Source organism: Petromyzon marinus, chromosome 4, assembly GCF_048934315.1.
Source record: "Petromyzon marinus isolate PM22_M1 ecotype Great Lakes invasive population chromosome 4, UKy_Petmar_22M1.pri1.0, whole genome shotgun sequence".
NCBI classification, from domain to species: domain Eukaryota; kingdom Metazoa; phylum Chordata; class Hyperoartia; order Petromyzontiformes; family Petromyzontidae; genus Petromyzon; species Petromyzon marinus.
The window spans coordinates 16,483,456-16,510,778 of NC_133670.1; the positions used below are offsets into that span (position 1 = coordinate 16,483,456).

The following is a 27,323-nucleotide window of genomic DNA, read 5'->3' on the forward strand; positions in this document are numbered from 1 at the left end:
CACAACGACTCTGTTTTTCATTCGTTTCTGCCTTATACTTTTATAAGTTAAACACGTAGAGTGCTTAACAAGCACGGTTTCATGTCTACTGTAATAAGGTGTGATGCTTGGAGAACTGTTACCATGAAGGATGTGGTAACAAGGTCAACTTGGACCACAGGAAACGAGCAAGTTCCTTTTTTCGCGTGCATAGAACCCACCAGATGCACATAACAATTAGGACAGTTGCACACACTCGCCAAACGAGCTAGAACTTGAGTCGACTTAAAGATATCAGCTTCGGTTATTTTGCCATGCCAGTGGAACGAGGTGGCCTGGTGTGAAATCCCATTCGAGACTTAACCCAAAGGTAAGATTTTGTAAGTGGCGTGTTGTGTCTCATCGGTCTTGTCAGTATGAGAATTTGCAGAGGCGTCGGTGAAGAAGCGCCTTACTCTTTGTTTTTTTCGGTAAAGTCACGTAGGTAATAAAATCATTAAAATAAATGAAAACTAAATTAAATTACGACGTTTCGGAGGCATCACCAGCCTCGGAAACGTCGTGATTTAATTTAGTTTTTATTTTATTGATTTCTTTTACCTACGTGACTTTACCGAAAAAAACAAAGAGTATGAATCCTTGCAGTCACGAAAGCTTCAAATCTAGAAAGAACCCCCTGCTTAGTGATAGAATTCTTTTCACATTCCTTTTGTGAAACTGCTGCTGGTTGATGGCCTTCTCACAACGTGTCCAGGTATCGGGGTTGTCTGATCTTGCTTTACTGCTGGCCAGTTTGGGTTGATGTAGGGGCGACATAGGGCAGGACCGATTTGTATATACTTCCCCACTTTATAATAGTCGTGACCGGCATAGGAACTTGGACCACTGGGTTAATTGTGCAGTACAGCTATGTATGTGTATGTTGAAATTCTCTCGCACCGTACGCATCCATCCGTGCTAATTGTATGTGCGGCAGGGAAGGACAAACTAAACACACAACTCAGTTCTAAAGAAATTAAACTAACCTCGACCCTCTTAAACCACCGCTTAAATATTTGAGATGACTTTTAAAGAGGGATTGTTTATTTCATATTTTGAAGCACAAGTTACGGTATTTAAGGGTCATGACGTGGAGTGCAGGGGCTGTCAAAACTATGTAGGAAAACGCAAACCGGGTCCTATTCATACGAAGCATTGAAATCAACGCCACGTGTGCGCTCCGGTCACTGTCACGGTACACTTGTCGTTTACACAACAACACATTGCGGCATAATCCTAAACATCTCATACATTAGTCGCTCCCCTTGCTGGATGACTTAACTGCATTGTTGTTGGTCAAGATTGGTTGGTGACTAGGGCGCGCAGGAGTGGTTCAGATTTTACTCGCCACTGACGTTAGCCGCGTCCGGGAATCGAATGTCTTCATTGAAGGACAAAGCAGTGGTGTTTTTTCTTCTTTTTCTTCTTCTTCCTTGGCACGTGGATTGTAACGTGAAGGTCGTGGAGAATGGAATTGAAAAACAGAGCATGCACGTGTACAGTCCCTGTTGTCAACAATCCACTGCTGGATGAGGGCCTTTTCCAAAGACATGGGGATTATTTGGCCACGACGGTCATTTCGAATGTTGGTTGAAGGCCCCGGAGGGAGCATAGTAGTGTAGAACAACAGTGGATTGTTCTTCACCGCCCTCTGCTGACAACGTGATCCCCACAGCAAGCCTAATCGACCCGAAGCAAAACGTCTTGGCCCAAATTCTGAAAGTGTCCTCTTTCTCGGTGAAATGTTGAATACGATTAAGGCTGGATGGCGTGTGCTCTTTGAACCCCTGTCAAGTCGGACCATTATTAAGTCACGTACAGAACCGGGGATGGCGTTTGCGTCGATTAAAATCGATGATAATTACGTTCACATTGTGTGCGAGACGCGTTGCGTGAAGAATCGGTGTGTACATTATTAGTGGTTGCTGTACGTATGTACTGTATACGCATAAGAACGTTATATACACAAGCTAATTATGCGATCAAAACAACTATATAAAAGAAAAAAAAACTCCATGCGATACAAACGACGTTTGGTCCTCAACGATTATTGAAAAGTATCGGGGTCCTTAATAGGCGACAGTTTAGCGTCGTTACACCTCCAGTATCGATTCATGAATTCACATCAATCTATTCACGGCTCAACAACACGTGCATTAGTCGATTTCGTCCTGTAAGTTATCCATCTATGTACTGTTAATTGTATGCAAATGTAAAAAACGAAAACCATGTCGGAAATGGATAATGCCAACGAGTCAAATCAAGGGCAAACATTTTTCGAATTATCGATTGACTCGTGGCAATTCGTCGAATTGGGGACGGGGGTGGGGGGCATGTTACATTGTTGATTGCAAATAAGCCACAGATGTTGTTACCACCGACTACAGCAGAGTTACTTCCTCTAACATCTAATGTACAGACTCGGCAGCCAAGACACTTGATTAGCCTTGCCACTCTCGTGTCGTCACAATGGTGTGCTGTTTTGAATGCATGCAGCAGGGTACAGATATCGACTATCTACTCAATCGACAGTTGGATGACTGAATGAATGAAATGATGGCATGCGTATAATGAGCCTATGCTTAAAGTAACCTATACATGCATTATCTACACTTTGCTGCGTTGGCCCAAACTCTGGGGGGGTGGGGGGGGGTGGTCTGGTGGTGGTAGCATGCAGATAAAGATGCGATTCCTCTTCCTTCGTAAGGCTTGATTTGATGATGGCAGGTGTGGAGCTACAACTACAATTCCAAATTCAGGTGGTCAAACCAGTTCAACTGCGTCACGAGCAGTGGAGTGAGTGAGTGCATCGTCACTGTGTTGTCTCTTTCGTGTTTGAGGATCGGGAATTTCGTCATTTTATGCCGATGATGGTACCGTGAGAAAGCAGCGCTTATATCTATGGGACCCTTTTTGGCAGTATAAAATTAATGAAAAATAAGAGTAGGTTTGACCTTTTTTCGAAATAAAACAGGTGTTAAGATGTTCAAACATAAAAAAAGAGTTTAATTATGAGTATCATCCGGAGTTGCCTGGAGATTTTAACCGGATTAGTATTTGTCTTTCACGCGGGGTTGGGAGTTGGGGGCCGTGGCGGGGTTGGTTTGCTGGTGGTGGTGGGTCCACGGGGAAATACAGGGCGCTTAAAAACATGTTAACACTTCTATGGAACTATCGTTTTTAATGGGAAACTCCATGGATAATGCACTGCAAATATAACGAATTGTATGTTAATAGCTTCAAAAAGTCCAAGAGTCTCCTCCCCGTGTTCACCATCAGTGGTTTGCAGAGCCCGGAGGCACACTGCGGTATTGTTGCAAATTATCTGAAGTGTTAACATTTTTTTGAAGCACCCTGTATTACTCCCCCTTCCCCCGCATTACCCCCCCTTCCCCCGCCCCCTTCCCCCGCATTACCCCCCCCTTCCCCCGCTTTGCCCCCCCGCTTTACCCCCCCCCCTTCCCCCGCATTACCCCCCCCTTCCCCCGCTTTGCCCCCCCCTTCCCCCGCATTACCCCCCCCTTCCCCCGCTTTGCCCCCCCCTTCCCCCGCTTTACCCCCCCCTTCCCCCGCTTTACCCCCCCCTTCCCCCGCTTTACCCCCCCCTTCCCCCGCTTTGCCCCCCCCTTCCCCCGCTTTGCCCCCCCCTTCCCCCGCTTTACCCCCCCCTTCCCCCGCTTTACCCCCCCCTTCCCCCGCTTTACCCCCCCCTTCCCCCCCCTTCCCCCGCCCCCCTTCCCCCCCCTTCCCCCGCCCCCCTTCCCCCGCCCCCCTTCCCCCCCCTTCCCCCGCCCCCCTTCCCCCCCCTTCCCCCGCCCCCCTTCCCCCCCCTTCCCCCCCCTTCCCCCGCCCCCCTTCCCCCGCTCCCCTTTCCCCCCCCTTCCCCCGCCCCCTTCCCCCGCCCCCTTTCCCCCCCTTCCCCCCCCTCCCCCGCACACGACAAGCGGGGTACCGGGGCTGTCCGCGTGGCGCCAGCCCAGCGCGAGTTGAGATTCAGGTCCCCGCCTCTCGCCCACAGCGCTGGTGGGTGGGTGGGGGGCGCTCTCAGGTGATCTCAGCTCCCGTCCTCCTACCACAGGTGTGCGCGTCTCTCTCTCTCCTCCCTCCCTCCTCCTGCACTCGTATCGTCCCCCGCATCATCGCCAACCTCTCCCTCCAAACGCATCTTGCAGCAGCGACAACATAATAAACCACGCGCGCACGGCTATGGCCGGCCGCCTGAAAGCGTGGTTCTGGAGCGAGAGCTTCTGGCTGCCGCACAACGTGAGCTGGGAGGACCTTCGCAACAGCGAGGCGGTCACCTTCCCGCAGGCGAGCGACCTTTACCTGGCATTCCCGCTAGCGCTGGCTATCTTCGTGGTCCGACAGCTGTTTGAGAGGTGAGCAAAAACAAAACAGGAGAGGAGAGAGGGTCTCTAGCCACAGTCGCGCTGTGGTTTTAATGATAATGATCGGTTGGGGCACCGCTTAACGGCAACCCGACAGTTAAATATCCTCCGCCGATGTCCACCCAGCAGTATAATATATTCGGGATGTAAAATAATATAATGACCGGTAACCGAAATAATAATAAAAAAACACATTCGGTTAACGGGTTTGCTCCGCATATAGAAATGTCTTGGAGCAATAAACGAAAACACTTTTGCAACCTTTGTTTTTACTGAGAAAAAAAAATGCAGGGAACAAGCGAATGTGTGTGTCCACTGGATTTGCAATCCAGAGGTCGCCAGTTGGATTCCATCTCTTGAAAACAAAGTGGGCCAAGTTTGTGTTTGTTTAATCCCTGTGGTGTGATGGTGGTGGGGTACAACGTGGGTATTCACACACCTGCAGTGATGTCAGTTCAGTATTTTACAAGTGGGAAAGAGTAGGACAAATATACCCTGTACGGGGGCTATCCAGAACTCGCGCCAGCACGACTGAACCTTCACGTTTTACGAACGAAAGATAATGGGATACACGAACAAAGAGCTTACCCCGCGTGTAGCCTTTTACAGCAGGCGATGGGAGACGAAGTGGCGTTAGCGAGCACCTGGTTAGGACCATGCACATTTGTGTCTTCAGTGCTGATGTTTACACACTGAACCAGGTACATTACTCATGTTGAGGCTTGAGCTCAGGGGAGGTCCAGGACCGGCTCCAATATATATCGCCTTTGACGACACTCGCCACTGATGACAGCTGTGAGTGGGAATCGAACCTCGTGCCCGCCGAGTTCGTCAGAGCGGTGTGCTAACAATTGTGCCACCGCTTCACACGCACACTTATAACCCGATACACTTTCTCCTGCAAACACTACAGTAATGTGTATCGAGTTTCGCCTTCATAATTAATTACCCCGTCAGACGACAGGGACAGCACAAGCCGACACTATGAAATAATAATTATCCCAAACCGGCCCCCCACCCTTAAACTACTTGCGGGCCATGGACATTGTGGGGTTGTTTGCATAAGGTGGACGCTGCTTGGTTTTGTTGGGGCAAATTCCTTCATGACCGACTGCCTCTCTTGTCTATATAAATACCGGACTGTAATTCTGCTCGCTGTTTCTGGAAAGCGTTTTGAGATGCGGTAACATTTGTACTTTTTAAATGAATATATATAAACTCCACACGGCTTGCTGCCTTCCAAAATAAATTGTCCCACTTTTCTGTACGATGTCTTGAGAGATGGCATCGAATTTAGACAATCTATAAATACAAATTATATTGCATTTTCGCCAATCAGCCATCGAACGAGATGATGATTGCTTGGTTTTTCACAGCCCTTTGTAAATGAACTGCTGGACGAAGACCTCTCCACTGTCGTCTTGACGGGTTTTTCTTTGTATACCCAAGACCGATCCACTACCCTCGGCACATCCCCAATGCACCTGGCACACCTCCACCGTCGCAAATTGCTGTTCAAATAGGGCCGGAGGGAATCCACCTTTTGCCGCTTTTACACATCTCAAACGTGGTAGCTCGCCTCCCGACCCACTGTACTGTTCTCTTGTTTTGTGTACACACTGAATAGCTTTTTTTTTTTCAAACCCCCGATCCCGAGCCTTGGGGAACAAGAAACAACCCCAATGCTTTATTTCTACTCTAAATGACTTTGCCTTAGCTCAATTAAACCGGACAAGTCCAGTTTGTAAAAAAATAAACCCTAAATTGCTACGTGTAGTTTACAACCAGTATGACTGTTGGGGCAGGTGCAGTTTGCTAGCACTTAGGGGGTTATTATGACCAAAACGACATACAGTACTCACCACTGATATTAGCCGTGGATGGCTTTGCAAACCACCGTGCCACCGCATACACATGCACAACAAACCAGACTAACGTATTCTTTACTCCAATCATCAAAATGCTGAATATCTTCAAAATGGTTAATCAAATGCTGAATATTTTTTTTCTCCAAATTTTGAGGGCACAATTCGAGAGAAAACAGTGGAAATGTCTCGGAGGGACACAACTAAAGAACTTAACTGAGGATGTAAGGCTAGAAAAAAATCGGCAAATATGCCTCCTTAACGTATCTGACCTTCGCCATAAAAAAATCATATCCCATCAGCCACACGACCTTTTTTGAGTGCATAAATTCAGCAGCATTACGTCAACACAAGCCAATTCTGGACCAGTTTTGACAATTCAGTATTATGAGCAATCGGGCTTCAACCAAATGGTGGCGAACTGGCAAATGTGACTATTTTTACATACTCTTTGGGTCTTTAGTGAAAGTCACGTAGATAGAAAAATATTTGTAAAAAAATTACGACGTTTCGATCGCAACACATGCTATTGTCTTAAGGTGAAAAAATACAGCAGGCGAACTGCTCAGGCAGGAGAAAAAATATTTATCCTGCAGTTCGCCTGCTGTATTTTTTCACCTGAAAACGATTGCTTGTGTTGCGATCGAAACGTCGTAATTTTTATTTTTCTACCTGCGTGACTTTACCGAAAGACCCAAAGAGTGATTTCCTGCAGTCACGAAAGCTTTAAGCCAATATTTATTTCTACATTATATAATGATTAACGATACATATCTAGGTTTGTGTATGGCTAGGTTAGATTAGATCAACTGGAACAAAAATATATGAAATAAAGATGTTATGTATTCTTAGCTCTTTCGGTAAAGTCACGTTAAAGGGAAACAATAAGCCATCTGGCTACCATGAGAGATTCGTTCATGAGGCTATCCACATAAACAAGCACAGAGACAATTTCAACCGAGAAGATGGATTCTGGCTTAGCAATCATTGGAAGGATTTGATAAACCATTTCAGGTCTTAATTGATTGTTCACGCTTACGGTGGCTTTCAGACAGCATACATTAATTTTTCGTCTCCTCCCTCCTCTTTTCAGAACATAGATGGACTAGTCCTTCTAAATAAACTGCCAAATCGCTGCGCGTGGCGGTAACGTTTTTAAAAAGTAAATAAATACACCGTTTGAAAATAAATAAATTAATGCAAACCGACACGCCTGATGACGACCGTTTGTGTTATGGTCGAAACGTCGTGAGAATTTTTATTTTTTTATTGTTTTATATTTATTTTATTGTTTCCCTTTAACGTGACTTTACCGAAAGAGCTAAGAATATGAATTACTGCAGTCACGAAAGCTTTAAATCAAAATTTAAGGATGTTATGCTTTTTATAATGAAAAGCAGCATACGAATGTGCCTAAAGTAGAGTGGCTTAATTCGAATATATTCCTTGCAATAAAATGGTTTCCAAACACTTACATTAACGGATAATTATGGAAAGTCTCAAAAGTGTGCATAGAGCAATGGAAAGAGAGGCATGCTTAGAATTACTTAGAGAGAAGAGAAAGACATTGACTATTCACAAGAGTGGACTTCATCAGGACACGAATGGCTTGTGGTCGACACTAACAACAAATGTTTTGTCCTTCCCCGCCCGCACCTCCGATTAGCACGGTTGGCTACGTACGGTGCGAAAGAAGTTAAATGTCCAACAGAGTTAGCAGCTGCGGGACAGAACGCGCCCGAGAATGTCTGCCCGCGGAGTTCGGTCAATGAAACAGGCTCGTGTGCACGTTTAATTGCAGGATCGTGAGAGAAAGAGTGGGGGGGGGGGGGGCTTGGGGAGGCCTTCATCCGCAAATGAATAACCTGGATGGATACATTGTAGTGGTACTGTAGTTCACGTAAACGGTGCAGTCGGCACACATGCATGCAACCATCATGAGATGTTTTCACAGGTTTCTCCGCGTTTTCCATTTAAATTATGCAGTAAACTATATATAGTATTGTCTCTACAGATCTGAGGCAAGAAAAACAACAATATTTATGCACCACTGTCCCTGTAGGTTTATATATATATAAAAAAACTGTCTTGGGCACTACTGTATTGTCCCTAACCATAATCTTAAACTGCAATCCTAAACCCTACACGAAAACTAGAGAAGTGGCATCACTTAATATTTTATCAACTGAAATCTAAAGAAGCAGGACTTGGAAAGGGTCATTAATGGGTAAGTGGCAACTCAAGGTAGGTCTTTGTACTTAAATCTGGGATGTGTTTAGATTAAAATGTGAGGACATCATTGTTTGAGACTCAATGTCGTTACTCCCTTAACCATTTTGTCTGAGCCGTAGCCTTCCCCCATTTCACGGATTGCTTTGTTGTTAGTTTTCATGTTGAGCATACGCTTCTATCTGTATTAGGCTTCCCGACTATAGTACGTATAGTTTATCTGCAGCGCAGAAATCAAAACCATCTCCTGTTGTGTATTATTGGGGCTCTAGTATCATACTGCCAAACACATTTGATGGCTAAGACAACCCTGTACAACCATAGGTCATCGGGCCATTTGGTGCGCACTGCTGACCCGGAAATTTGGAAAATGCTGACTCCGTATGTTCTCGGACCAAAAATAATTTTAGCAGCAATTATAAGCAATGGGTGATGGTTACTGACTATTGATGAAACAATCCATGCTGCTGCCCTACCGGCTTTGAACGGGGAGTGGCTCTGTAGACTCCCTAAAGACACCCACCCACATGCCCACCAAGTATGTATGAGCGGCTTGATTTTCTGGTTTTGCTGCGTTTTGTGACGCTGCGTCAAGGCATTAACGTAGGATAGATAGTGGCTGCTCAAGTTCAGCGAACATCGTCAGTAGCCAGTACATACTGGAGTGTAATTTCAAGCTGGTATTTAAGTCGGTGTTTAGAGAGCGACAGGCCTCCAAATATTGAATTGAAAGGTTAAAGTCCTCGGCAGGGTTTATTGGCTCCAATTTCCCCTCTTGCTTTAGTTAAATAAACACTGCCTATTGGACATGGAACAATTCACCCCAGCAGTATTTTATGTTATGAATCGCAAATTAATATTCATACGCATGATTGAGCGTAATGATTTCATTTATCAATGAATCATTGCATGTACCTATTGAGGTTGGGGAAATAAACAGCGCTTGTCCCATAGTTAAAGTGGCTCGCGCAGAAATGTAGAAATTGAATCGGTAGCTCAAGGATTGCCAAAAGGACACATCTTTTGTCAATGACTTGTATTGCAGAGGCAACGGCCACTACTGCTGAGTGTGACACGAATTATACATGCACAATAATGTTCGATACAGTACCGTACATACTTTATACCGCATAATGCTGTATTGTACCTTGGCATGTAGCACATTGATTGTTGGTTGACTTGTTCATACCATCTCATTGATCGTCACGGCTGACATTAACGTGCGGTGACTGACGACCAATGATGCTTCTATGCAGATGCCTTGTCAGCTTTTTGATGACAACATGAGGTTGTCACAGTAATGATAATGAAGTGTGGGAGGTGGATTTGAGATGTGTTACTGCTTTAGAAAAGTGCTGTTCTGGAAAATTGAGTGTGTATTGGACTACATTGTAATGTACAGCACACAGGAGGCGTAGTACTTTAACGCTTTTGGTAATATGCAGTCCTTAAACTCGATGAGAGACGCTCCAGGAAGTGTCAGTTTGAGTTGGGGGAGAGCGTTAAGTACGGTTGGTTAAACATTACGTTCTGCCTTTGTGCAAGTATTGCTCACAGTGACTCGGAATTATATTGCTGTGCCCAATTTCACTGCTACTTTAACACACCTTTGTAGAGTTAATAAAACCCCATAAGCATTGCACACAGCACAATATATTTTTGATTGATGATTCACCACTGAATGACATACACTATAGAGTACAGCACTCTAATTGGTCACATTGTTGATGTTTTTGTATACTCTCTATATAAAATATGTATCTATTTAGGTGCTTTCCTGAATCACAAAGATAACTCAGATGTTGACATTAAGGTTATAATTTTAGATTCCTCGGAAATATACTTGTATTTTAAAACATTTTAAACAAAAAGGCTGAGGATTATGAGCAAAATATACTGCTCATATCCTTCAGATGGTAAACCACAGTTACGCAAGGGCCAGATGCTTAGTGGTCCACTTAGCTATTTCCATGTAACTCCATCCTCTAAAGGCTGGCAAAGAATGGCCGTATTAGCTTTCAATTAAAATTACATGGATTCTCAGCAGTTGCATGGAAATGTTGTACAGCACTGTATAGGCTAAACGCTGTAGATGGCGTGGGCGATTTAAATGTTGTCATTGTCTGAGAGCCCTATCAATGATATTGTCCGTGTTTGCATGGGAGGACGGATATTTCCATGTTTTCCTATGCACCTACACGTGTCTAGGATGGCATACTCATCGTTACTTTTTAATATCTTAATAGTTTAAAACTAGTACCTAAAAATGTGAATAAGAAATAAAAAAATGTATGTAATTAATAAATAAAACGAGCCAAGCAAGGTTGGTAATTTTGAGTAACACTGAAAACACCATTTATTCTGAGACGAAAAGTTATTGACAGATTTCAATGATGGTGCACCCATGATGAGCTTTTGTCTACACAAATATGTAGTGTTTTTCATTAAAGCAAATTTGATCCATAATTTTATCCTGATTATGCTATATCGGCAAAATGTCATGCGAAGAAGTGTCCATTTGGAGCTGGCTTAAAAGTCTGCAACTCTTTGCACAGGGATATCAGAGATCACAATATCACAGAGCTGCCTCTGAATCCCTTCAGTTGGTCTCTGTTCCACACAGTGAGATGCAGTACATTTCCACCCACTCTACCAAACTCAGAATAATTATTCACACAGCTAGACTTTAGCCAAGTCATGTGCAGAAACAAATTTAATTAAATGCGTTTTACTTTGTGCAGTCATTGATGACTGACTGTGCTGAGACCATCAGTTCACTCCACTTGAGAATCCAGTTTAATCACAGGCAGCTTCCTGTATGCAAATCCAGGATCTCGACGATGCCAGCCCAGTATTGACCTCTTGAGTCACATTCTGTTAAGATTGAAAATGATGTATTCGTGGCAACAATAGCGTATGTGGCTGCAGGGGACCTTGGGTCTGAGCTGTGAGACTCTTCCCTCCCCCCCACCAAGTAAAACGTTGTCTTGCTCACAGATGCACCTTTAATTAAAAGCTTCAGGGACGTGCAGACACCTAGGGGAGAGTCCTGGTGACAGGATGTACAGTTCACAATAATGAAGTCAATTCTCAGTACAGTATTCAAGCACTCTTGCAAAATTACAGTGTATACATGCAATTCTGAGGGTTTTTTTTAACATTTTGATATGTTGAGTGGTACAATGGATAGCGAGCGCCCTGTTCAATTCCTGACCCCACGGCTTGCATCAGTGGTGAGCAATAACTGACAAAGCATGGTGAAGTATGGTCATGCAAACCCCTTGACCGACACGGCTTGAGGAGCCCTTCATTATTGGCTTGACAAAAGGCTATAAAGTATCCTTCACGATTAAATGATTATGATGATGACAATCTATCAGCGTCACAGAATGTTTGATCTTTCTAAGCTGTACAAATCCAGCCGACGCTCACAATTGTCATCTTATAACCATTTAAGTTACTGTTTAATGATCGACTCTCATGACCAATGATGAATTGGCGTAAGTGCAGTTGTAATTTTTGGGTCGGGGTGATGTGGGAGCAAGGGTAAGTGTTCAGGATAGTTTGCAAAATGAGGAAAACCGAAGCTGCTTCTACGCTCCTCGATGCTTTCCTTTCTTCACCAAACCGCACTGACTAGCCCGGCGGAGTCCCCTGCGGTTCAAATAATCGCGCGCACCCCTGCACGAGAAGGACCCTCCTCATTCAGCAGTGGCGTGACAAAGGGCTGCACGTGTGCGTTGGCGACGCACGCCTGCAATCCAGCACTGTGGAAGCGAGTAGTTGGTGCATCTGCACGCACGTTGTGCGAAACTCCCTTTTCCCCGGCCGTCGAGGTGCCACAAAACTGGCTCGCCGTGAGACGGTAGTTCAGAGAAAGTGGACTCGCCGCCGTCTGTTTTCACCTGTACGGGGATAGAGTATTGCTCCCTCGCGCGCGTGGGGTTTCCTCCCCTTGCTCTGGTTTCCTCCCACACGTATGAACTCGCACATTGGCTGAAAACATCTTGAAAAAAAAATAACAAGCCTAAAAAGAGATTCGGCGTGGCAATCCTGGATGAATGATTATCATAAGATTGGTGAGAGTGAGTTGAGACGATTGCTTATTTTACAAGAGAGACCTGGTGTAAAAGTAATAAAATACAGGGAACAAATATGATGGTGGGAGAGCGATTCAGATATACGTGATGATATAACCTTGCAAAATCTAAGGTAGTAACAATAATGAAAAAATAATAAATTGGAACATACTTGAATTAAACCAGTAAATAGTTAACTCAAAAGTTAAATATTAATGCAGTCGTACCCCACTGTACAGTCAACACACAGTGGTGTATAGACCACTAGGGTTGGTAAAGCATGGTCACATCCCTTCACAGACCGTGAGCCTAAAAGACCGTCACCAGCATTAGCGATTCGTCAGCATTGGTCCAAGCAAGCGTGACTGCTGATGAGACACTTATGTTGAAACTAATCCAGAGTTTGCTTGTACTGAATCAATGCTGCTGACAGGAATGCGTTCCCAGTGTCATGTTGCATAAATACTTAAGTGTAGGGACAGATACATATCAATGAGATCTATTGTCTGCTTATTTATTGTGACTAGTGTTCTCCAAAACGACGACAATTTTCAATTCATTTACATTACAGTATTTCCAAAGGCCATTTTTAAAGCTTGTGATTTAGTGATAGTTTTGATTGGTGACTGCCTTGGGCAGGAACACCACTTGATGGACGATATTGGTAATGTAACAGCAGCCAAAGGAGGGGAACGTGCCAGCAAAGGACGAGCACAACGGAGAGGGATCAAAGAGATGAGTTGATGTGCAGCAGCGAATTGTATTGTGGCACCGCGAGATCACGAGAGATGGCGACAACGGAGGGAGGCCTTCATCCAGCTGAGGAGAAATCATGGCCGATTATAATGAAATAAGTGAAGTAAAATCATTTATTGCACCTTTTTTGTGTGTGGTGTGTTGCTTTACCCAGTAGATCTATTATGATAGCTGGTGTGATTATCTGCATGTTATGCCTTGTTACTGGAGGGAAAGGGTGATGTCTTTGTATCTCTTGGGATCTGCTGCTAGGCTATTTCGATTTTTTTCTTTTGTCTCTGTTTACCAGCTGTTTCATTGCATACAGCCTATCTATATAGGTAATATATGAGATGTTTTGGGATATTACCTTCTTGTAAATACTGTAGTTGAAATTACAGCTGTTTTCCAGCAAGCAGTTACTTTTAAACCCCCTTTCAAATCTGGGAGTGTGCTCAATGTTACAACTAAAACAATTAAACCTAAGCTCGCTTATTCACCAGCTTTTTTGCCGTGTGACAACTGAGCAACAATCATAACGTTGACACTAACTGCAGTGAATACATAATTATGCGAAAGTAACTTTGTCTTGTTACTTTCTGCATTTATTTGGGAATGGCGTATGAAGAGGGACCGCTCCGAGTTAGTCTTACTGTGCTGTGCGTTATTGTATAATAGATAGTGATAGATAGTGATGCACATGTCGATCCACTGCTCAATGAGTGCCCTCTCCACGCCATGCGGGTTGCGGGGATTATTTTACCATACTTCACCACACTGGTCAATGCGGGATGGTGAAGTAAGGGCACATTTACATGGTATAGTACAACAATGGACGTTGGTCTTTTCTCTGCTGACCACAAAGTAATACAGCCCATGCACGCTATTTGAAGGCTCAACCCTGCTGAGTTGAGATCTTATATTGTGTCCAAATGCCACGTTTCAAGATGCTTTTGGGGAGCTGGCTAAAATATAAAACTGTGAATGAAGGTAAATGGGTAGTTGCGGGTAAGTGACAACGATGCGAGTGCTGCGGTGCTTTTAGAAAGTGCTGAGAATACTTTGGTTGTGGACACGCTAATTGTTTTGGTATGCAGGCGATAATGGATATGGGTGATGGTCAACCGTCATTTCATGTTATGCTCATGTCACATGTATTTCCTCTTTTGCTCGTTGTCACATGGACTGTGTGTAAAATGTGCTGTTTGCATTGTTAGGTTCGTTGCGAAGCCGTTTGCGATCTACTTGAATATCCAAGCACGCAGGTTCACGACAGCTGTTCCACACGCAGCTTTAGAGAACATTTTCAAGACCGTGACCAAGGTGACTTTGCTTACATTTCTAAAGCGGATAGGAATTATGTGATGGCTCATTTGCACAGCAAATATCTTAGCATCATGATGCTACAAGTCCATTGTCATGTTCATCGATAGAATTCGGCTTTGTTGTGAAACAGGTGCCTTACATAAGGCCAGAACAAATAATGACTGTATAATATGTACCTACAGTGGACTCTATATATATTCCAGAATAATTGCTGTGCACCAGAAAGTCCCTACAGATTCAAGGCTGATTAGGCAATGTGTAAGCGTTGGGGATAAACATTGATTATGCAGTGTTATATCTGCCAGTTCTATTTTTTCTTGTGAAGCCACATTTGAAAGTGGGTCCGTCCTTTAAGGCATCAACAGCAATGTATTGCTCAGTGGGTTAAGTGACAGAATTTATAGGGACATGTTTCTTGACCCCGATGTTAGAGTGATCGATTTACAGATACCCTCCTAACAATGATATGGGGCCATCGTTTATACAATTTTTAGTCACCTGTTGACAAGCAAGATGGTCACTAGAAATCAGTGGGGGTATCTATAATATAAATGAATAGCCCCGTATATTTTCGTGGAGAAGAGCAAAATGCCTGGCCATCTTTTCACGTTCAATATTCAAACCCACCAAAGATGAGAGGGTCGCCTCTACTTTTGGTGACGTGTATATCTTTTGATAAGCAAAATGAAAATTATGTTGTTGGCCTTCGAAGTCGATCATGAAAAAAATATTTACATAGGGAATTGGCATCATGTAAATCTCCCTACGCAGTGACCTTGCAGAGGGTGTGAACCCACGCTCGTATCAAAGGCCACCTTTGTCTCTGTGTTTTTTCTTTGCCAACAGCGCCCCGATTCTGCACGTATCAAGGGTTATTCAAAACAACTTGACCTGGATGTGCGCACTATTGAGCACTGGTTTCGGCAGAGACGGAACCAGGAGAAGCCAAGTCTCGTCACCAAATTCAGTGAAAGCTTGTGAGTGGTTATGATGGCTGCCTTATTCATTATTTCGATGTCGGCATAATTTACTCATTTCAAGAAACAGTTATTTAATTAACGTTACAGCAAAGATATGTATGGCTGCATTGTGTATTTATATGATTTTAGAAAATGATTCGTATATGTTCATGTTTTGGTTCTTGTATGGAACTGACAATACTTCTTAAAATGGCTCTCTTCATGCAGGTGGAGGTTCTGTTTTTACTTTGGAATATTCTGTTTTGGTCTTCAGTACCTTTGGAAGGTAAATGCTTTCATAATAATGATATTCATTTAATCATGTGCATGATTTATACGGCTATACTAGCAAATGAGCAATGCATGAAAAAAACACATGACTCGAACAGCGCTAGATGCAGTGATAGATTGCCTCTTGGTTTAGGTGTGTTTCTCGGTCAAAGCATTCTGCCTTCTGTCAATACAAAACAACCTGTTTGACTCGTGCTCTCGAGGGTTGAGCCACCAAAGATCACATCGCAACTGAGGGCAGGGAGGAGAACATTCTCCCAACATTTCTCCTCAATTCAACCCTGGAGGTGGCTAAATAACGGCAGATAAATTAAGAAGGGATCAAAGCAGACTTGGTCAAAATCCAGTGGCACAATGTCTGCAGTGATGTTATGAGCAGTGGATTGACAGAGACAGCATGAAAATATGAATTGTGTTCGATGGCTGTGTCCCAGGTGCACGTGAGATGTGTGCATGGCTTGTATATAGGTGGGTGTGGATGTGTGGATTTTGATATGGATGGGTGAGCATGCGTATATTTTGATGTGATTGTATGCTGTATACCCCCTTAAACCCTTGTCGTTTTGAGAGAAAAAATGGCAATTATTTTTGTGTTGACAAAAACTCAAAACAGCTATAGTATATTAAACAGTGAAAACCAGTACAGCAGTCTTCATGGATGTTTATATTTATTGTTAACAGTACACGTTGATATTTCTGTTTTCTCAGACTCCATGGCTGTGGGACACAAAACACTGTTGGTATAACTACCCTTACCAGGTAAATGTCCAGTCGTCTTCCTTTGACCTTGGTAGACGTTGCTATGGACCCAAGAGGATGACATAACTCTGCGGACTGGAAGAAAGCTTTTACCTCCCCACCAACCGTATTGACCTCTGACCTGAACCTCACTACAACCTATCTTCCAGGGGTCGTAACTTGTTCCAATTCCTCCCCACTTCACCTGCCGGACCCCACTTTTCCAGTTTGCTGATATCTCACTTCACCACATGAGCTTGCTTCCTGATCCTCCCAACATCAAACCAGGATTAGACGAATATTTTGTGTGTCCTACAAAAGTAATTACAGTATGGATAACTTCATTCTACTTAACCACTGTATTACGGGCTATTATGACATTTATCACTGGCCAAGTTGTTTTGTCCATGTTTTAAACTATATTATAGTTTGTTGCCGTCGTGGAATGGCTAGCAAACTGAACTTGCTATGCAGAGGTCGCCCGTTCATTCTTTTGGCACCGTTAAAAAAATAAAAATCTGTCCACTCAGTCGATCCACAGGTCACGTGTGTTGGGGTAAATTGTGGGTATCTCCCTTCTCTTCCAAGATGCCTAGTCTAGTGAGGAAGAGTAGGCCAAATACCCTCTTGACGCTGTCTAGAGCTCCCCCTAGTGGAGGTCCTTTTTCCAATAGTGGCATAAGCAAGAAATGTGCAGGGCTGCACATTACCTCTTTATATGCAATTGTCAGAACACCAAATGGACATTGCAGGAAGGATCGAATAGATGACACAATGACAATGCATGTGTTGTGTTCCTGTGTGTGTAGCCGCTGACTGCAGGGCTGTTCTGGTACTACATCGTCGAGCTTGCCTTTTACTGGTCACTCATGTTCTCCCAGTTTGTGGACATTAAGAGGAAGGTGAGCCCCATCCTAGTTGCGTGTGGATCATGGATTTCTGTTCAAAAGGGTAATGACAATTTAAACCAAATAGTCTTGCAGAAAACTATCGATGGAGCAGTGAGTCAGTGGTTAGTACAATGCACTAATAACCCGGCAGCCCGAGTTCGATTCCTGGTCACCCAACAACCATTCACCAACCCACACTGACCAGAATAGTGCTGGATTGTATAGTCAAACAAGCCCTATGATACATCATTGGAATCGCCCGTAACTTTAAAAACAATTTCACTGGCAAGTTCTTGTTTCCTCATGGACACGGTTTGTACAAATATTAAATATTATTACTTGGGTCTTTCGGTAAAGTCACGTAGAAAGGTTCAAAGGAAATAACAAATAAATAACAAAAAACATACGACGTTTCGATTGCAACACAAGCGTTCGTCATCAGGAAGATCGCAACACAAGCGTTCGTCATCAGGAAGATCGCAACACAAGCGTTCGTCATCAGGAAGATCGCAACACAAGCGTTCGTCATCAGGAAGATCGCAACACAAGCGTTCGTCATCAGGAAGATCGCAACACAAGCGTTCGTCATCAGGAAGATCGCAACACAAGCGTTCGTCATCAGGAAGATCGCAACACAAGCGTTCGTCATCTTCCTGATGACGAACGCTTGTGTTGCGATCGAAACGTCGCATGCTTTTTCGAACTTCGTAGTTTTTTTGTTATTTTCTTTGAACCTACTACCCACGTGACTTTACCGAAAGACCCAAAGAGTATGAATTGAAATTTTAAATGTTTAAAATAATGTTGGATTTTAGGATATTTGAAATATATTCAACCAATATATGCCGAAAGACATTTACCGATGTTCCTGCTCAACGGATACCATACCTGGCAACCCCATACTGTTTATCCATATTCTTGTACAGGGAAATTGCGTTTTCAGGTTCATACGGCGTACAGCCGTTTCAATACGGGCAAATATTTTTTTATGTTTCTCCCTTATGATTGGATTTTGTAGGATGAACGTTGAGATTTATAAGGGCACGGGGTGACCAATTAGGTCTGAAATCGGTCTGCAATAAGGTAGACACTGATAAGGGGTTGACAGGTATGGGATACAAAGGGATGAATGACGTGTTCATGTTCACACTAAAATGTCTATCCCTGGCAGGACTTTGTCATCATGCTGGTGCATCACCTGGCCACCGTGTCGCTTGTGTCCTTCTCCTACGTCACCAACATGGTGCGCGTCGGCACCCTCGTCCTGTGCCTGCACGACGCCGCCGACTTCCTCCTCGAGGTGCCCGATAAGGGGCACCTCTTTGCACCGCGACCAATGTTGAACCGCATGTTGACGGCGTCGTCGGCGGCATTGGTTGAATGAAATGTGTTGTGTGGAATGTTGATCAGGTTTTAGTCCGTGAATTTTATTGAGCGATTCTCTTTTTAGTCTCGCCGGCTAAAGGAGGGGAAACGTGTGTCGACTCTCATTCATTGTTTGGTGCGAGAGGCACACAAATTCACCCTACCTAACCAATGTCATCAGGTCAGCCAAACGTTGAACTCAGTAAATCATTACTACACTGTATATAAAACCCAAGTCATTTTTGGTCTTCGTCAGTGAATTGAGGTATCTCATAATTTATCAGCATCTTCATGTCGTCGAGTTTACTAAGTCGTAATATTCAGTCCTACTCTGTAGTCTTTGGTTGGTAGTCGGTCATTGTCAAATTTGACATGGCGCATTGTCATCAACTAAAATAAAATACACGACTACGTGGACAATATTTTTGTTCCTTATTTCATGAGTAAAATTAACCGATGCTGACATGACCTGGTTGATAATTCACCAGTATTCATGCAATTTTCTCTGCTTGGTGTTACAAATAGTACTATTCTGAAAAGTTGTGTGCATCGATGGGGTATGATCCAGTGGCTTGTGTGCTTCATCATGAAAGACCCCACTGGGTGTGTGCACGCATTACCTAAGTGAAATCACCAGGATAACTAAATGCACAATTGTCCCAAATCATCCTGACCCCAATATTTGCTTTTTTTCTTCTGCAGACAGCAAAAATGGCCAACTATGCCAAGTTTCAGAAGCTCTGTGATACGATGTTTGCACTCTTTGGACTGGTATTCATCAGCACTCGGTTGGTCTTGTATCCTCTCTGGTAAGTAGTACGTCGATTCAGTTGCCGTATCACCATTAAGCCCATGAGCATAACGAGCGTGGGAATGACGAAACATGAAATGCCAACTTAGAGAAAAACTCTAAATATTATTCGGTTGTGTCCCAGGATGTTCCACACATTTGAATTTATCTAATGAAAACCTAAAAACGGTTAAATCGTGGTTAGGTGCAACATGACACACGTATACATCATTGTAATGATGGCACTAGTGTTATAGTGATGCACTTGCTACAAATTTGTGTGGGACAGTCTGGGACATGTTACCTAGTTTTTAATTAGTTTTGGGTTTTAACTTCCTGTAAAGGCGAGGACACGGCAACAACACTAAAGTACTTCTGAAATGAGTAACAACATCCAACGAAAAAGGCATTGGCCAACTACAAAATGCTTGTTTGCAATCATTTGTGTAATGGTCAGTTATTCCACATTTGTGATTGTAGTATGACCATGTCGTCAATGGGACTGACAAATATCATTAACTGAATAAACGTGCAGTTTTACTTCAGCGACAATATACTGTTTATATTCATTTGACTACGCCTATGGAAATCATATCCATCTGTGACATTTTACATTAACACAGCAAACGGCAAATTGTGGAACTTTGTCCAGGCTTTTATACCATTTAGACAATGTTACTGATAATCAGGTCCAAGAAAGTTAGTCGGAAAAACTGTTTCAACAAAGCAGGTGCATAGAAAATTTACACCTCCACTGGAATTGAAATTGTTTTAACCCTTGGCCAATTGTCCCCCCCTCCCCCACAGGATCTTGAACAGCACCATGTTTGAAAGCTGGGAGATTGTTGGCCCTTACCCATCGTGGTGGGTGTTTAATCCCCTTCTCCTCTTACTACAAGTGCTTCACGCCATCTGGTCCTACCTCATCTTCTGCATTGCCTTCAAGGCATTTGCTAAAGGAAAGGTGTGGCTCCTTACCCGTTTCAAATATATTGGTAATTGACTATTGTTGATGTCTTTTTGAGTCTAAACCAGTCCTCAAAATACTGTGAAGCTTGTCATGTGGAATGGCGAATATTGTACACCAAATTATCCCCTCTACTTCTTAAATCCGACAGGTTTCCAAAGATGAACGCAGCGACGTCGAGAGCAGTTCTGAAGATGAAATAAGTGAACAGGAAGAGCTGTGCAAGAAAGCGCCTTACAATACAAATACCACCAATGGACACTTGAAAAATTAAAAGCTATACCATTTGAACAAAACCCGAGAAAAGATGCAACTTCCACATAACCCCTGCAATATTCTACACTTAAAAATGGTTTAATGCAGTATACATTAATTCGCACTGCACTTCTTTTTAAAGGATGTTCAGATTGGACATCTAAGTTTATATTACCTCGTGCTTTTAACTTTTAATACTCTAGGGTGTTGTCCTTTCTACAATAACATTGTGACAACCAGGGTCAACTTTTATTTATAATTTAGTTTTCATTTTCTGAAGAATTTTACATATCTACAAAATGTACATTTAAAATTGTGTGGAGAAATGGTGCTTGTATTGGAAGCACATTTTAAAGGTATAATATTGCAGACCTGTAAGTTTCAGATGTTGGTCATGGGTTTAAAATATGCCAACTTCGGATATAAATCAACTTTTCATAAAATTTAACCAGCAAAAGATAGCACCTTTTTGCGCGTGTAATTTTGTTGACAGATTGTTCGGAGTGTGATATTCTGAACGGCTCCATTATATATGTGCAAATAACCATTTCAAAACATTTTAACGGAAAACAGGAATCCTATAAAATTGTTAAAATGCCGCACTAATTTCACCCATCCACATGGTAACTATTTTAAAGTCAACTTGTTTCATTTGACATTTAACATCTTAATAATGCATTGTTGTAGGGAACATTTTCCCAAATGTACAACCATGAATAGAAATGTTTCTATTTACGATATAAATTCCATCAGTAGATTATTTTAGTATCAGCATGTAATAAGCATGCATTTGAGTTTAGAATGTAATTGAAAGATGCACTCAAGATAACACCACTTCACATTTTGAAAAGCACGAAGGACAAAGTTAAAAACAGATTGACGTCTTTTGAGACCGTGTATCTTATGCAAGATAAATATTGGTTTATTCAGCCAGGCAGGCTTGAGTGGCAACTACACGCCACTTTTGTATGGTAATGTTCAGTCCACCAAAAATGTAGATGTGACCGTGCCAAAATGTAATTGGCATTAAAAACACCATCCTGATGAATGTACTCAGGAGTGTCTTCAGGTAACTGGTCCCAACTTAGAAGTTAATGATCACATGCAACTGTAGAAATACCTGGCTGTGGAAGGTGCGGAATACTAAACGATGTCAGTAGATGTATTTTGCACTTCCCTAAATTCATTTTAAAGTTTCACATTTTTTGTAAAATGTGCTTGTGGACAGACGTACAGCCTAACCAGAAGTGAAATGCCTGCAAGATATCCCAATTGAATATTAGAGTACCGATTGCCCATATTTAAGTGGATGGAAGTGATTCAAATTTTGATATGAAACCGATTCAATGAAGGCCTGTTAAATTGCCACATGCATTTTTTACAAGTGGTAAAATATATTAGCCTATAAGCATTGGGATCAAAGGACCACTTTTCATTAGCATTGACTTCCAACAGCTTTGTAACATTTGTTGATCCAAATAAGTTTTATATGAAAATATTCAGGCCAAATTGAAGATTTAATTGCATGCATCTGCTTTGCCAATTCTAATAGCTAAATTTTATTAAAATGGATGTGGGCGAAATATAGCACTCCAGATTCTCATGGTAACACCAAAATATGGAAATACAATTTCAGAGTAACTTAGCCAGAAATTAGTTTAAATCACTTTTTAAAATGTCACCCATTTATATCAATACTTGAAACCCATATGTGAAGCTTCAGTTTTAAAATACAAGGTGGCTCAGGGTTTTGCTTTAGTTCATTACACCTTTTCTAAACACATTGAAACTGACAATATTAAGGGAAGTCAGAATATAAAGTTTGCATTTAGTCAGTGAAATCTTAAGCTCAATTCTGGAATTCTTTATTCAGATGGTTCAAAAAGGTAGTTAAGGATTCTGTGATGGACATTTGGCCAATACTTTATTAAGCATACACATTTGAGTTATGTCACGATGTTGGTCAGCAAAAGTGTAATTTTGCTCAGAAATCGTGGACGAGTCAAATTAATCCAGATTGATCATTTAAATTGGTTGAAACATTACAATAATTATCACCACAAAATTGCAGGTAACTGATGTCACTCATAGTGCAAGTGGAAGTTTTACTGCTGGTAAATAGTTAATGTCACCTAACATGAACAAAAAAACAAAATCTACTCCAGACGTAAGAAATAATTTCAAGGACAATGATTGTTTTTTTCATGGCTTTATATGGCCTGAGAAATGCACTGAGTTCTCCTACACGTTAGTTGACAAGTGAAGTTTTGACTTTTTGCACGTTTTACCAATTTGGGAATTCACAAACTAAAGTTCAAATATTAGTTACAAAGGTCTTTATTAAACGTTTTAAAATGGAAAATAAAGCAGCACATTTGTACGTGGATATTGATCAATGTCCAGAATTTTTATTCATTGGAAAATGTTTATGGCTACCTCCCATACTACCGTCTTAGGATGTATAGTCATTTTAATACACAAACTGCTGCAATGTTGATGTGTAAGATACATTTAAGCATAGATGATAAAAACTTAATCCCTGTGAATTAAACCATGAAAACAAACTAAACCAGCCAGTAAATGGGATGGTTCCTATAAAGCTGCCACGTGTCCACTTCACTCCAAGTCGGGAAGTTCTGTTGGAAGAAAGAATATTTGTTACTTGTGTATAAAATGTAAAATTTAAATAATAAAATTTAAAACTAATCATGGGAATTCTCAATTTGACATTCACTGGTCCGACACTGGGGAGATTCGACCATAAGGAAGGCTGTCCTGGTGTAGGCCAATCGGTTTAAAAGGCTGTGCATATATTATCAGAACATTTGTTTGCATGCTTCACCACAAGTTCGTGCGGTGAATGCAGACTTGATTAATTGCAAAAGGTATTTATATGGTGTTTGAAAATCTGAACACCTATTTTATTGCCAGAAAGGGTAAAACCTATTCTTATTTTTCATCATCCTGGGCAGTACTTACTTTCATCATCACTGTCTGTACCTCCATCCTGGAAAAACAAATGCAAGGGTTTTACTTAAAAAAAAACAATGTTCCCTAAAGACTACCAGCAAGTACAAAGTATTAATATAATTATAACATAAATATCCAGTTCTGTAAAATAAAAGTACAAAATAACTTACGTCATCTTCCATACTATCCATGTCAGGCATTTCATCATCACCTCCCATCTTGTTCATCATCTATAACAGACGAAGACAATACATACATTAATCGAAGGATATCTCCAATATAAATAACGACATTGGGACATATATGTAATTTACAAGTCAAATGAATGTTTGTCATAAGCCTGGTTGCAACTATTCTCATTAGCCACATACCAATAGAATTCTAAATGTTCTTTGTGCCTCAGTGCGGGCACAGCAAATCTTAACATTGCTGTTCTCGCAATAAAAGACTTTAGTTACATGAATCTCAATATACCCATTGTTCACCTCTTGTCTCACATAGCCTTTACAATGGAGCAATTTGAAATACTGTAGTCACATTCTTAACATGTACATAATGCATTTTAAAATAAAAATCAACTACATGTTCAAATATGAATCTAGGTTTTTTTTCATGAGCACACGTGGGGTGATTAATTCAATGTACAAAAACAGGGCACCTGCATGCAATTGATAACTGAGTGCAAATGTTAATGTTCCATTTGTCATTGTTGTGCCAAGTATGGTTTTGTACACAATTTTATTCCAAGTTTGCTCCAAATATAAATGACCTTTCTAAAAATGGTAGTACAAGAATTTAAGTTTAAAAACATACATCAGAGAATTGGTCAAAATTTCCCATTTCTTCATCGGACTCATCCTCCCAATCTTTCCAGTTGTCGAAGTCGACAGACAGCCACTTCAGCTGCAATGACAATATAACACAATTATTAATAACATGCACAAAGAACAGATTACAGCAATATAATCATTAAAGATCCCAAGATCCACCCAAGATCCCAAGGTCTGTTTTACGACGGCAAAAAAATGCTGTTGCTACAGCAGGTGGGGCTCTTGGTGGCTAAAAAAAGATGATAAAATCACCCGTTATGCACTTATAATTTCATCAGATCTCGAAAACGAAATTGGGATGGGCCTGGACAGCACGTGAACTGTTGTAGAGCTCCGCCGTGGGCAATAGGGTAGTGCAGCAAGATCCATTGTTGTGCTATACTTGTATGCTCCCCCACCTTCACCATAGGCTGACCACCGTAAATTATAGATTCTTGAAATTGTACACCCACATGGTTTGATGGATAGATTTCAAGTTGGTACAGCCGATGCAGCTTGTTGAACACGAGCCATGGGGCTGCGTCCAAAGTACAACTTGGAGCAGGAAGTACTGCAGGACGTTGATTCAATGCACATGCCTTACAATAACCAGGCAGAAACGACGCATGAAAGCAATAAAGTAAAGGGATTCGCAAACAAATGTACCTTGCTCTTTTCTTTGGTGAGCCGAGGCCAAGCCACTCCAGACTTGGATTTCTTCATTAAGCAATGTATCGTTCTGTCTGTACGCTTGTGTTTGCAATCCTGGTGTAGCAAAGACGTAATTCAGTTTGAAATAAACAGTACCATTATGCTCGTAATTGCCGCAACGGGTAGACATTATTACGAGAGCGCAGAAATGCACTTACTTCTGGAATGATTTGTTCAAAGAGCTCAGCTTCATTGTGGTATTTTTCTTTATCGCTTCCTCCCACGCAGCTGCAGGATTACAAATTAACATTTCACATACAAATGCCTCCTTCACGCGGTAGTACATTTTTGGACGCAATATATATGCGAGCAAAATGTGCACTGCGCTGTTTTCATTGTGACGAGGTCGACGCCCACCTGAACAAGAGCTTTCCGCTTTCAAATTTTACGGCCACGTCCTTGCTGTCCTCTATGCAAAAATCAAGGAACACGTACTCCTTCCTGTCGTACCATTTCGCAGAGGCGGCGTGTCTGTGACAACACAAAAGGGCATAACAATCAAACGAATATATATGCGCGCGCATAGGCCGCCAACAGCGCGACGACCGCAACAACGCATTGCCAAATATATCGCGTCAAACGCCCGGGTACACAATGGAACCCAACGCACCGAGCACGTGGGCCAGGGCTCGGTCTTTGAGCGAAGAATCCATTTATCTTGACGAGCGGGCGCGAATATTAAAGGTAACTTGCGTGCAAAAGAACGAAGGGGAATGACACAAACGGGGGAATTCTTCAGCGCAGCAGTTGTTCCAGTTACACTGTATTGGAAAACCCTGGAAGGGGCGGCGGCGGCGGCACGCGAGCTCTTCCCGCCCAATCCTCCATAGGGGACGCTGCTGCTCGGCGGCAAGCCCACGGCGGTGGAAGAGGTTTGAATGGAAGGGGGTTGGAAGTCGGTGCGGGGGGGAGCACGGCGGCAATTCGTACGAACGAGGGCGGTGGAAACATCTCCCCAAGCAGAACGTCCCCTAAACACCGCCCGGTTTACAAGAGCTGCGGCCGATCCAGCGAACCCGAAAATAACGCGGAAGGAGTCGCTGAGAAGCAATTAGCTGCATTTCTGAGAAACACCAACGTAGAAGCATAAGCACACGCCGCTGAAGCAGCATTATAAGCAGATGAAACAGCAACGGCATTATTCTAAGTAGCCGAAAGAGCGGATGAAGCAACATCATTAAACGTAGTAGCATCACGAGAAGCAAATGAACCGGTATTATTAGCAGTGCCCGAATCCGTAGTTGATACAGCAACACTACCATCTGAACAAACATTATAAGCGGTAGCAGCAGCAGTTTCAATAAGCACATGGCGACCGGCGGCCTAGCGCATATAGTCCCACAGTGACTAAGCCCTCGACGAAGGCCGCCGATGCGAGCGGCAAATAAAGTAACCATCGTAGCGATGATACGGCACTGAAACGTAAACAAAAGCTGTTCATTTGCAAATAGCAATGTAATTATTATTTTAAAAACGGCTAAAATTAGCAAGAGATCGCCTTACGTCGCTCGGTCTCCGGTTCCGTCCATGATGCGCGAGGCGAGGTTTCCAGAACGAGAACCACGTGACCGAGCGCACGACCACGCCCCTCCACTACGGCCACACCCCTCTAGCATACTACCACGCCCCCTCTAGCATACTACCACGCCCCCTCCACCAACGCCCCCCTCCCACGGCCCCGCCTCTCCCACTTACAGGCCCGCCCACTTCGCCGTACGGCCCCACCCCTGCCACCCTAAGGCCGCGCCCCCTCCACCCTACAGCCCCGCCCCATTCCTCACACCTTCCTCAACGCGCGCAACGAATAAAGGGGGGGCGGACTCCCCCGTCCGATCGGTCGACGGGTGCAGTGACGCCTGATGGCAGCTTTCCATTGGCTGAGCGACTGGTCCGCCCCAGATTACAGCCAATGGGAAAGCCCCGTGAGTTGGTTGCTTG

The 27,323-nt window shown here is 42.9% G+C and overlaps 2 protein-coding genes across 5 annotated transcripts in view; one reads left to right on the top strand and one right to left on the bottom strand.

Annotated features, from left to right (window-relative positions):
• The window catches only part of LOC116938598 (prostaglandin E synthase 3-like), a 175,319-nt gene extending 148,286 nt beyond the window's left edge, over nt 1-27,033 (bottom strand). Inside the window, exons 1-8 of one of the 3 annotated variants that reach the window (XM_032945929.2) lie at nt 26,889-27,033; nt 25,743-25,856; nt 25,544-25,613; nt 25,341-25,439; nt 24,679-24,768; nt 24,036-24,095; nt 23,875-23,902; nt 22,745-23,531 (exon numbers count right to left, since the gene is read on the bottom strand). In XM_032945929.2, coding sequence (XP_032801820.1) covers nt 23,512-23,531; nt 23,875-23,902; nt 24,036-24,095; nt 24,679-24,768; nt 25,341-25,439; nt 25,544-25,613; nt 25,743-25,856; nt 26,889-27,001 — 594 coding nt within the window. In that variant the 5' untranslated portion in view covers nt 27,002-27,033 and the 3' untranslated portion in view covers nt 22,745-23,511. Of the gene's footprint in view, nt 1-20,822; nt 21,292-22,744; nt 23,532-23,874; nt 23,903-24,035; nt 24,096-24,678; nt 24,769-25,340; nt 25,440-25,543; nt 25,614-25,742; nt 25,857-26,888 lie in introns of those variants that run through there. The other 2 variants (XM_076058629.1, XM_076058622.1) reach the window with 2 other exon arrangements.
• Nucleotides 2,797-21,356, top strand: LOC116938597 (ceramide synthase 6-like). 2 transcript variants are annotated; one of them, XM_032945927.2, is made up of 11 exons: nt 2,797-2,814; nt 4,191-4,397; nt 14,532-14,637; nt 15,487-15,617; nt 15,828-15,885; nt 16,599-16,649; nt 17,438-17,530; nt 18,690-18,818; nt 19,586-19,692; nt 20,481-20,637; nt 20,792-21,356. In XM_032945927.2, exons 2-11 carry the CDS (start codon nt 4,225-4,227, stop codon nt 20,912-20,914), a joined length of 1,128 nt encoding a protein of 375 aa, XP_032801818.1. In that variant the 5' UTR covers nt 2,797-2,814; nt 4,191-4,224; the 3' UTR covers nt 20,915-21,356. The 2 variants fall into 2 exon arrangements, with proteins under 2 accessions (XP_032801818.1, XP_032801817.1); XM_032945926.2 differs by lacking the exon at nt 2,797-2,814 and adding an exon at nt 3,955-4,096.
• Nucleotides 27,034-27,323: the final 290 nt, after the last annotated feature.